Source organism: Lissotriton vulgaris, chromosome 11 (assembly GCF_964263255.1).
Source record: "Lissotriton vulgaris chromosome 11, aLisVul1.2, whole genome shotgun sequence".
In the NCBI taxonomy this organism is placed as follows: domain Eukaryota; kingdom Metazoa; phylum Chordata; class Amphibia; order Caudata; family Salamandridae; genus Lissotriton; species Lissotriton vulgaris.
The window spans coordinates 375,995,961-376,008,679 of record NC_141699.1 but is presented as its reverse complement, the minus strand read 5'-3'; the positions used below and the strand labels follow the sequence as shown (position 1 = coordinate 376,008,679).

General features: G+C 45.8%; 1 protein-coding gene across 1 annotated transcript in view; it reads left to right on the top strand.

The window, feature by feature from the left end:
* The window catches only part of LOC147679803 (heparan sulfate glucosamine 3-O-sulfotransferase 1-like), a 60,919-nt gene extending 50,282 nt beyond the window's left edge, over window positions 1-10,637 (top strand). Inside the window, exon 2 of the mRNA XM_086943360.1 lies at window positions 7,092-10,637. Coding sequence (XP_086799486.1) covers window positions 7,856-8,767 — 912 coding nt within the window. The 5' untranslated portion in view covers window positions 7,092-7,855 and the 3' untranslated portion in view covers window positions 8,768-10,637. The remainder of the gene's footprint in view (window positions 1-7,091) is intronic.
* Window positions 10,638-12,719: the final 2,082 nt, after the last annotated feature.

Below are 12,719 nucleotides of genomic sequence, written 5' to 3'. Positions count from 1 at the left end.
CAACAAGACCAAAACGACAAAAATCCAACATACAAGTATTAAGAATATGACTTTAAAACGGTTTTAAGCAACTGGGTCCATAGAAAACTGTGGATGAGTGATTTCTCTCACAGTACCCGTTGTTGCGACAAAATTCACAAGGCCAAACAGCTGCACAGATGAGAAGCGTCAAACACAAAGAGATGCATCAGTTCCTGAGACCATGGGGAGGCAACGCAACAGTTTTGCTGCACGCAGGAGAAGTGATGTGTCGTGTTCGATCTGTAGGGGGAAGTGATGCGTCATTTTCAATCTGATTCTGGTCCGCGGGTGTTACGTCAGGAAAACGTGCTGCACACATACGATGCATGGAAATCCAGGATGCACCGGCGATTGATGCGGCGTCATCGAGCAGTGTTACATCAGTTTCTACAGCCGCTACCCCTCTGATGCTTCAGTTCTTGCAACGGCGACAGGCACTACATCAGTTTTGGCAGCGGTGCGGCGATGTGTGGAGATTTTTCTCGTACCGTGTTGCTGCATCAGAAAAACTGTTGCAAGAAGAGCGATGCATCGATTTTCTTGTAGTTGCATTACTTTTCCAGCTCTCGACAGCAGAAACAACCTCCAGAGGCCCAAGACCATCACAGGCACCTCGTGGCAGTTCAGAACTTCTAGCATGGAAGTTCAGGGGAGCTAGGAGTGAAGTCTTTGTGTCCCTGAAACTTCAAAACAGGAGGCAAGCTCTACTCAATCCCTTGGAGATCTTCTTCAAGCAGTGAACACAGCACACAGCAAAGTCCTTCTCCTTTCCTTGGCAAAAACAGCAACTGCAGGCCAACCCCAGACACACAGCAAAAGGGCAGAACTTCTCCTCAGTTTCTACAGCTCTTCTCCTGGGCAAAGGTTCCCCGTGATTCCAAAAGTAGTATGAAGTTCTGGGGTCTGAGCCCCTCTTTTTATACAGTAAATGTATATGTTCTCTGAATGCAGAGAGTGTCTATGCCCAGCCAAAACCAGTTCTGTCCTCTCTGGTGCAGCTGCCCGGCAGGAGGTGGAGACAGCATTGTCCAAGGCAGACCAGGCCCCTTCAGATGAAAGGAAATCCCATCCACCTTACTCTAAATGCAACCCAGGCCTATTCAGACCAGCCCTGACTCATCCCGACTTCCTGGAGCCACTGTACCTCCCCAGCTCCTGTCACTCTACAACCAGACAGTCTATCCAGATCCTAGCAGAGGCACACTGGATGGTTAGGAAAGAAAATAGCTACTTTTCAAAAGTGGTATTTTCAAACACAGATTGTAAAAATCACCCTCACTAAAAGATGCATCTTAACAGTCTGAGTTCAAGCATATCAAACTTTATTTTCCTAGCGTGTTCCCATGGGCAGCAATGCTCATAGGATGTTATGAGCAAACTCCCCATTCTATCCTTTGGGGACAGATAGCCATACAATAGTGAAAAACTAAATTGGTAGTATTTCACTATCAAGACATGTCACACACATCAGGGCTTGTTCTACCTTTCACATACACTGCACCCTGCCCACAGGGGTACCTTGGGCCTACCCTAGGGGTGACTAACATGCAAGAAGAGGGAAGGTTGGGCCTGGGAATTGGGTGCACTTGCCAAGTCGACATGGCAGTAAACAACTGCGCATAGGCACTGCAGTGGCAGGCCTGAGATACCTTTTCAGAGCTACTCACGTGGGTGGCACAATCAGTGCTGCAGTCCCACTAGTAGCATTTGATTTACAGGCACTGGCACACTCAGTGCACTTTACTAGGGACCTACCAGTAAATCAAATAAGCCAATCAGGGAGAATCAATTGTAACAACAATTTACACAGGGAGCACTTGCACTTTGACACTGATCCACAATGACAAAGTCCCTAAAGCATCTAAGCCAGCAAAAATAAAATCCAGCACAGCATCAAAAATACAGGAGGTAGAGGCAAAATGTCAAGGGAAACCACGCCAAAGATGGCAAGTCTAACACTAGACCTGAAGGATGCCTATGTTTTCATCCTGACCCTTCCAGCTCATTGATGCTACATCTGCTTCATGGTAAGTGGTCAACACTACCAGTTCAAAGTACTGTCATTTGGTGTCACCAGATGTTTCATTGTGGTAGCTGCCCTCCTCAGGAGGAGAGGAGCTCACGCCTTCCTCTACTTCATTGATTGGCTCATCAAGACCTCCAGCAGACTGGAATGCCTAATCCACACCCAGATCGCAATCTCCCTGCTGTACAGCCTGGGATTCACAGTGAACGCCACAAAGTCACACTTGGAGCCTCTTCAAAGCAACCCATCGTAGGGTCAGTTCCCAACTCTGTAGTGGGCAACACCTTCCCCATTCTCTGAAGGCTGCAAGCATTCCAGCAGTTTTGCCCTCTTTTTAAGCCACTGTATCCGCACACCGTTAGCACTGTAATGCACCTTCTGGAAATGATAGCTTTATGCATTGTCACAGTGCCTCATGCCGGATTAAAAATGCACCCACTTCATGAATGCTTTTCAAACCAGTGGTCACAACCGGAGGGTTAGATTGAAGATCTAGTGTTTGAAAGGGCCAGCACCCATCGCTCTCTACAATGTTGGAACAGCAACACTCTGTTTCAGGGCAGAACCTTTGCAGCCCCAGTTCCACAAGTGAACATCACCTCAGACGCATCTCTAGTCCGCTGTGGAGTACACCTAAACGACATCACAACTCTGGTTCTACTCCCACCTCATCAAAGTGGTCTCCACATCAGCCACTTGGAACTGTTAGCTGTTCATCTAGCTCCTAAAGCCTTTCTTCAGCAGATTCAAGGCAAGTTAGTCCTGGTGCGCATGGACCACATGCCCGCCATGTTTTACCTACAAAAGAAAGGATGCCCTCACTCCCCTCAGCTATCTGCCCTATAGTAAAATTCTGGTGCTGGGCCATCCATCACCAAGTTCATCTTCGGGCAGAGTATCTTCCAGAAGTAGACAACAGCTTTGCAGACCTGCTCAGCAGGACACAGTAGCAAGTCCACAAATGGGAACTCCACCCTCAAGTCCTATTTCCTTATTTCCAGAGATGGGATGCCCCAAACATAGACCTTTTGTCCACACACACAAACACAAAGTGCCCAAACTCCTTTGCCAGGTTTCCACACCCCCTGTAAATGGATGGATTGGTCTGGGATCTTTGCATATGCTTTTCCTCCTCTTCTATTGATTCCTTACATGGTCAGGAAGCTCAAGCAAACATCCCTTAGCCTATTCCTGTTGGGTCCAATGAGGGCCAAACAACCGTTGTTCTCCGCCCTTCTGGAAATTTCCATGGCACCCCATGAGAAGGTCCCCAACAGTCCAGACCTTCTCACATTAAAACACACCAAAGTCAGACACCTGGACCTCGTACAACCCAACCTTCCAATTTGGCTCCTGAGGTCCTAGAGTTTTGTTCCCTTAACCTACCTCGACATTGCATGGACATAGTCAGGAAAATCATAGGCGCTCCACATAGGCATGCTATGCTGCTAAGTAGGAATGTTTTGTCCACTACTATACTTCAAAACACATAAACCCTTGTATGCCTACAGTGCAAGACATTATGTGCTGTCTACTATACTTACAAAAGTCAGGGTTAGCCTACACATCAATCCAACTACATTTAGACGCCATTGCTGCAAATATGCAAATCAGAGAACACTCTTCGCTTGTCAAAATTCCTGTAATTAAAGCTTCCATGGAGGGCCTTAAGCATGTCACTCCATCAAGGGTAACCCCAGCCAGGAACCTCAATGTTGTCCTCACCAGAATTATGGGCTTCCCCTTTGAGCCGCTGCATTCATGCCCTTTGCTGTTTCTCTCTTGGAAAGTTGCCTTCTTGGTAGCTATAACATTCCTAAGACTTGTTAGTGAACTACAGGCCTTCACATATAAGGAACCTTTCTTCCATGTATATCAGGACAGCGTGGTTCTTAGAGCCAATCCAAAAATCTTACTCAAAGTGGTGTCCTCTTTTTACTTTAACCAGACCATTGAACTTTCTGTCTTCTTTCCACATCCAGACTTGGCAGCTGAAAGTTCGCTCTACACACTTAATTTCAAGCGTGCTCTTATGTTGTATATCGGTAGAACCAGATATTTTTCAAAACTGTTTGCGACCTTTTCCCAGCCTAAGACAGGGATTGCCAAGTGGATTGTCAAGTGCATTGAAAAAGCTAAAATAAGCTTTACTTTCCCCCCCAAACCACAGTCCGCTGGCAAATAGGGTGCTATTTGTGCCAAAGTACTTCTTTCAGTCAATGCAAAGCATGTGTATCTGCAGCCACACATGCTATGAACAGATTATATTACTTATCCTGTAAGGATCTGTTCATTGCATGTAGTGCTGCAGGTCCACATGCACCCACCCTCCTCCTCGTAAGCCAGTGGTGTTTACAGATATCTTTCACTTAATAGGATTCTCTCTTTATGAGTAATGATTTTAGGACCAAAAAATACGAAAAGCATAACGTTTTCTTTGCAGGGCCACACATTGTCTAAGATTGACAATGTTAGTTACATAGGTATTTTAATTGATTCAAAATTAATTTGCAACCTCTACTTAAGAAGAACACTGGCAATTTGATAAGAGACGCTGATGGTGTGAATTAATTTTCATCCCTCCTAGGTCAAAAGCCATTACAAATCTTGCTGGATTTCTATAATGTATACCGATATCAACTTTTAGCAGCGAAATTTGGGGTTATGTCAATATTGATCCTCTGGGAATTGCAGAGAATACATTTCTCAGAGAGCTCTTGGGTTTGGGACAGTCGATTCCCACCGAAATTATTCATGAGGAGTTGGGCCTCTAATACATCGTAGATTCAATTCGGTTGCTCCCTCTCTTGCTTTGGTGTAATGTCTGGTTAAAGGATGTGTTAAGTTTGAACAGATTCATTATATTAGAGTGCATGAAATTGGATTGTCTTCCTAAAATTCCCTGACTGATATATATTCGAGAGAACCTCTCGTACCTCGGTAGACCTGAATTATGCTTTAATTCTGCCAGCATTACCAAACATGATATTGTGTGGCTCAAGGAGACTTATCTCCTTCGATTGACTTCAGAAAGGTATACAACCTTTACAACAAATCTTTTACCATGCACTACCATTACAACGCAGTCATTACAACGCAAACCATTACAACGCATTGCGCTGGGGGGCGCTCTAGGATAGGGAATAAGTTTAATTTACTATCTAACACCTTCCCTAGTGTCCACGGGGACTGGAGTTGGAATAGTAAATTAAACTATTCACTATCTAGCACCCCAAAGCGCTATGCGTTGTAATGGTATGCGTGGTAAAAGTATGCGTTGTAACGTCATACATCCCTTCAGAAAAGGAAGCAAAGTCCTTGAACAAGAGCCTAGTTCGAAACTTCATTAATGTTAAACCAGTGCCTAGGATTGAGCCATATTTACTCTAAGACATGTCTATATTTTACGGTCGTCTTTTGACCTTTTTCAAATTAACTTTGCTTCACCAGCTGTTGTATCCTGATGGAATATGGTAAAAATATACTGAGCCCCCTTTATGGACTTGCAACATGCCTTTTAAATGCGTTACTTTGCACATTATTATGACTTGTTCTTTGTATGAACATCTTCGGCACACGTTTTTAAAAAGTATCGTTTTTTTGTATCAGGCCAGGCCATCTAGATTCACAAACAGTTTGTAACAATGTGTCAACGTTTCTTGTGGGGGTTTGTAAAGCTATTCGTGAGGTACAATGCTGAGTTATGATGTCTGATGAAACTATTATATGTCCTTGCTTTTTATCATGTTGGTTTTTGTTATTGTTTTTACTGCACTTGTATGATTTTATTGATAAAATCGAAACGAAGTTTATGATGTTGATGATGAGTGCTGCACAGAGTACTCAAAGGACTTCAGTGTGATAACTTCTGGTATGTACCTGACAGCCAGTTTCCCAGAGGTGAGGGGCGACCACTTAAAGTCTGTACATTCCTCAGGATGAGCTGAGGATCTGCCTAGTGTCTAGAAGCCTACTGGCCTTCTGAGAGAGGGAAGAAGAGTGCCTGGCCCTGCAAGGGCAGAGACTGTCCAGGAGGAGAAGCCCAGTGTGCACGAGGAACACCCAAAGAAAGTGGACTGCCATAGAGAGAAAATTAAAGCCAGACCAAATTGTGCTTAACAGTGATGGTGGTAGAGATAGCAATGGTGCTGGTAATGGAGGTGGAAAAGGTGATTGTATGGGTAGTGGTGCTGGCCTCACTACTCGTGGTATTGATTGTGGTGTTGTGGAACTGGTGTTGGTATTGATATTGTGGTAATGGTGATGGTGTGGGATTTCTGGTGGTAGCATTGATGGTACTTATATTGGCATTGATATGGAGGTGTGCTGGAATATAAGGTTCTCAAGAGTATCCATTGCTGGTGAGTGCCTCTGAAAGGCCTATGGTGCCGAAGCCAAGTTAGGTGCCTGTTCTGCTTGTCTAGCAGGTGGCAGACACTTCTATTGTTATACGGGCACCTACCTGAGAGGTGACTCACTCTGTTATGATTTTCCTGAAAGGCTCATCAAACCCAGATAGTCAAATAAAGTCTTCACACAAAGGTTTTTCTAGCGAGTTGGCACCTGTAGCTTTCACGGTTGTACTGGTGTGTCCTATCCTCCAACTGCATGTCGTTTTCCCACACTGAAATCACAGACTTTTTCGAGACTAGTGTCATGTTATTTGTTGTCCTCGCAGTCACGCTATTTCCGCACACCTGTGGTGGCTTTCCTACACCCGTATCATGTTACTTTCTCACTCTTTCAGATGGGGTACTACCATCTTGCTTCTTCCGTTTGCTTGCTCTGTTGGAATCGGCCAATCATCAGAGGCTGCTGTTACTGTGAATCAGTATTTTTAAACTGTCAGCCCACTTAGCTGACAAAGCATCCTCAGGCCTGTATGGCTTCAATGAATTTTCTTTGTTTTCTCTTGAATGTACCCATGCATGAAAGGCCACTGGTGTATCTGTATAGCTTTCGCATTTATATTTTGCAGATGGACTTTGGACCATCCCAGAAGTCTGAATGGACCTAATCAATGTCTTCTGCTTCCCTTCAGCAGGTTTGAAGACGTCCCTGCAGAGCAGTGCAGCTGTGGCTCAGAAGGGCTTCCCGCTATCTTCCCAATGCAAGAACGCACCTTGGCAAAAAAGTGAACTGTCAAACAGTAGGGTGGACAACAACAGAAGCCCTGGGTGAGCACTGGGGATCTAACCGCTAAATCCCTGATGAACCAACTTCAGACCCTGTGAAGTGAGGGTGGCTTGCGGAGTACCCTGAATCCCCTGTACATGTTCAGGCTGGTGTTGCTATAGCTGCAGAATGCACTGTCTGGCTTTGCTATATCTAAAGAGGAGGTGATATAATGCAGGTTTGGTGGCTAACTTGCAAAACAGTGTCTAATATAAAGTTTACCCATTCTCTAGCCTGTGCCTGTCTGGAATCGACCACAAATGGAATCATCTGGGGATTCGCTTAGACAAGCGAAGAGAGCCAACTAGTGGTAACGTAAGTAAAGAAACTAAGTAGTGCTCAAATCAAGAGACTTGAATAAATCTGGAATGACTGAATGCAAGAGACTTTACCAGTTATGACTTTGCTCAAGAGGATAGTATCAGCCCATGACAATGCAAGCCAAGTTACAAGATTCAATCTGCAATAATTTATAATTGAACCAACAACAACCAGTGTTGCCTTAAACTGGGACAAGGAGGCCAAAATGTAACGCCAAAGAGAGAACTTAAGGTCAGCAATCCATATCTTAAGGGGATACCACCTGTGCCCCCTAAGCAGCATGGGTGAGCTCCTTTTGGACTGACCGCAGCCATGGATGTCTTGTTCGTTGGATATTTTCTACTTCTCCTGGTGGGGCTTGGGATTCCACTAAAAGGAGCAGTGGTCTCTCATCACAGTGAGGCTTTGTGGCTTTCCAGACGTCCCATGGTCCCTGTCAAGGCCATTAGCCGCCGTAATCCTCAGGCTATTATCATTGGTGTGAGGAAAGGTGGCACACGGGCCCTGCTTGAAATGCTTAACCTACACCCAGACGTGGTTGCAGCTACATCCGAGGTGCACTTCTTTGACCAAGATGAGAACTATGACAAAGGACTGGCCTGGTACCGATCCCAGATGCCCCCATCACTACCGGGACAAGTGACAGTGGAGAAGACTCCCGGCTACTTCTCCTCGCTCAAGGCCCCAGAGCGGATCCATGCCATGAACAGCTCAGTGCACCTTATTCTCATTGTCCGTGACCCTGTTGAGCGGCTAGTGTCGGACTACACACAAGTGCTGCACAATCGCCAGGAGCGAGACAAGCCCTACCAGCGCCTTGAAAATATCCTCCTGCGTGGAGGTCAACTAAACACCCAGTACAAGGCCATCCAGCGCAGTCTGTATGCAGTCCACCTGGCGCGCTGGCTGCGCTTCTTCCCCCTGGGTCAGATCCATGTTGTGGATGGAGGTAACCTAATCCGGGACCCACTTCCAGAGCTGCGCAGGGCAGAGCGGTTTCTGGGGCTCCCTCCTCGAATTACTCCGGCTAATTTCTACTTCAACCAAACCAAGGGATTCTACTGTCTGCGGGGAGAAGGTGGCCTCCAGAAGTGCCTGGATGAATCCAAGGGTCGTCCACACCCAGCGGTGGAAGGTGCTATCCTGGAGCGGCTATGCACTTTCTTCAGCCGGCACAACGAAGATTTCTTCTCCATGGTGGGGAAGACTTTTAACTGGTGTTAGTTGGAAAGAGAATGGGGGCAGCCATCATGGGTGGGTTGGGGGTAGTTGTGGGACCACAGCAAACATCTACCCCCAGATCCATCTTAATCACGCACAGCTGCTCTCCTCTCTTAGCTCCTGTACCTGGCCCCCGCCATTATTTGCCTTCTTCAAGTCAGAGCTAGGAGGGTAAGCATTGGAAAGGTGCTCAATAGACATGCCTGAATCTAGACGGGATTTGTGATGTCCCAGAGGGCTAATCAACTCATATGAATCCCGGATCCCCAAAGAGGAATTGAAAGGTCCCTTCCAAGGCTCATGTGACTGGTCCATCACGCTTGCATGAGTCTGTAACTGTGGTGTGTCTCATTCAATCAGAGAAAGGGAGCTTCCTTCACTAACTTGTCATTCCCAGCACCAGACCTTGAAGGAGTGTCTGTACACCACAGACACATAGGGCTTTTCTAACAAATACCAGAATCATCAAAACTAAATGCAGTCTGTCTGCATACCTTACAAACAAAAACCTCTGTCACTTACCATCCCAGCACCACCATAACCTATTGTGGGGTGTCTGCAGTCTTTACAGACAGAGAACCTCTGTTACTCACATACCATGCACAGCATCACCAGAGCCTAAATCTGCATGTTTGAACACCTTACCAACAAGGACCTTGTTACTTACCATCAGCAGCACCATGTGATCCTAATTTGATGTGTCTGCACACCTTACAAACAGAGGGCCTCTGTTACAAACAGACGTGGCAGCACCACCAGAGCCTAATGTGCTCTATCCACACATCTTACAGGCAGGGTGCCTCTGTCACTTGCATAACACCTGCAGCACCACCAGGGCCTAATGTGGTGTATCCACACATCTTACAGGCAGGGTGCCTCTGTCACTTGCATAACACCTGTAGCACCACCAGAGCCTAATGTGGTGTATCCACACATCTTACAGGCAGGGTGCCTCTGTCACTTGCATAACACCTGCAGCACCACCAGGGCCTAATGTGGTGTATCCACACATCTTACAGGCAGGGTGCCTCTGTCACTTGCATAACACCTGCAGCACCACCAGGGCCTAATGTGGTGTATCCACACATCTTACAGGCAGGGTGCCTCTGTCACTTTCATAACACCTGCAGCGCCACCAGAGCCTAATGTGGTGTATCCACACATCTTACAGGCAGGGTGCCTCTGTCACTTGCATAACACCTGCAGCACCACCAGGGCCTAATATGGTGTTTCGCCACACCTTACAAACAAGGAACCCCTGTTGCTTGCAAACCACTTACAGCACCATTAGATCTAAATGTAGTCTGTCTAAACACCTTTCGCACAGGGAAAATGGATCTCTATACTTACATTGTGCCTGCAGCACCACCATAGCCTACACAGTATATCTGCACAACCCACAGATGGTGGGCATCACTTGTTAACATATCATTCCTTGCACCCCCAGGGTCCAATGCTGACTGTTTGCACGCCTGGCATTGAGCAGGTCTCACTAATCAGCTAGTCATAACTCAGTGGCCAAAACACAAGCTGTCTTAGAAGCACTAGTGCTAATTAACTGTTCTCAGGATGGAGGCTTAATTCATTGGGTTTGCTAATCTCACTGTCGTAAAGCCTTTCTTGTTCATCAAACATTATGATCAACAAACCTTTCCCAGTGCCAGATCCTAAATAGGTGTCCACACACCTCAGGAAGAGACCATCTTTATAACTAACAAATAACCACACACACTTGCCAGGACCGCAGAAACAACAAGCTGTTATTTTCGTTAAAAAGTATCAGCAGCACAAGAGCTGTGTGCATGCCTGTATGTACTCTACGAAATCGTGGGGCTTATGAAAGACTACAAATATTCTCAGCAGCAAGAACCCACTGTAGTGTATACACACTTCAAAGTGATGGAGCCTCTGTATCACTAAATGTAATTCCAGAGCAAAAGGAATGAAATGTAGTGCCTGGTTGCCTTGGAAGCAGGGAGCTTCTGTTTCACTAAAATCCATCCCCAGCAACCACAATGCAGTATGGTGCCTGCACTTGTCGGAGCTATGAAGGTATACTGTCACTAAAAAACACCCCTGCAGCAAGAACTTAATGACATACCTGCACGGCTCGGAGTCAGTGAGCTTCTCTTTCACCAAAAACCACCTTCAGTCACAAGAACTCAGTGCAGTGCCTACAAACCTCAGAGGCAAAGATCTTCTCTGTCATTAAAACCACCCCAGGAACACAAACCTAATTCAGTGCCTGCAAGCCTCAAGGGAATGGAGCTTCTGTAGCAGTAAAAACCACCCCCAGCAAAACAAAAATCCAGTGCAGTGTCTGCACAATTCAGGGGCAGGGGACCTCTCTTTCACCAGAAATCTTCCCAGCAACATTAACCGAATGCAGCGCCTGCATGCCTTAGAGGCGTGGTGCTTCGCTTTCACTAAATACCACCCCCAGCTACAAGAACCCAATGTGGTTCCTGGATGCTTCAGAGGCAGGAAGCTTCTCTTTCACTAAAAACAAGCCCCAGAGAGATGCCTACTACTCAGGTATATGCTTACTTACTTACTTATTTGGCACCAAAACATATCGGTTTCTTGACAACGTTAATAAAAATATTTTGTTAAAAGAAACGCCCCTAGATACAAGAACCCAATGCAGTGCCTGCGCAACTTACAGTCTTAGAACTTCTCTTTCAGTAAAACCCCAGCAACTTAAACCCAATACAGTGCCTGCACACCTCAGAGGCATAGAGATTCTGTTTCACTAAAAACACCACCAGCAGCAACAACCAAAGGTGGTGCCTGGATGCCCCAGAGGTGGGGTGCTTCTCTTTCACTAAAAACCAGATCCAAGAACCCAAAGACGTGCCTGCACGCCTCAACGTCATGGAGCTTCTCGTTCACAAAAAACATCAACAGCAGCACACACCCAATGCAGTGCCTGCACACCTTAGAAATGGGCATGAAGGAAGGTTTGGGTCCTGTATCTGAACTGGCTTGGACCACTCAATTATACTCAACAAACAAAATAGTCAGACAGATTTACTTTTGAATTTTCGATACCACCCAGCCTATCAGTTCTGTGGGATCACCTATTTTATTTTAGTATTTTAGTATATTTTTAGAAAAACATTTTATCACTTGATTTACATATATCAGACAGACAGTCATCAAACAGTGAAAAATACATGCAGACAAATAAAATGTGCATAAATGTACAAATGTTCAAGAACCCTTACAATCAATACTATCACTTTTTTAGAAACAACACCAAAAACAATTTAATCAAATACCTAACAATTAATTCACGCTATGGACCAGTCCTTTGTATTAGGTACAAGAAGACAAGTGGACAAACAAATTATGAACCCTGCCTGCCTGTATTACTAAACCGGGGATCAGGAAATGAATTATAGGATTGCAAGACTAGGGATAACAGAATGTATTAAGTTTGAACGACCCTAGTGGCACCCTTCTTCTTTTTCCCAGGCTTGGGGTCAACGCGTTTCGAACCACAATATTAGTATGGGTTCTCCTCAGGACACGGACTGGATGGAGCCAAAACTGAACATGGCACTTGAACGTCACTCATGTGTCGTTGCAGTTAGATGGCCTCGCGAGTGCCGGAATTCTTCACATCAGAATGCGTCGTAAACGCAATTGGTGGAGGAATTTCCATGGAAACTGTAATTCAAGATACCGACCTCGTGGTTCGTTGCCAGATTTCGTGAGCAAGCTTATTGTTCGAAAGGAGCGACCTGCTCTGTTAGATCACAGGCCTCGTCTGGCATGAATACCGACCTTGTAGTTCGGTGACAGATTTCTTAATCAAGCTTATTGTTCGGAAGGAGCGACCTGCTCTGTTTGCTCACGGGCGGCGTCTGGCATGAGCCATGCCAGACGAGGCCTGTGATCTAACAGAGCAGGTCACTCCTTTCGAACAATAAGCTTGCTCACGAAATCTGGC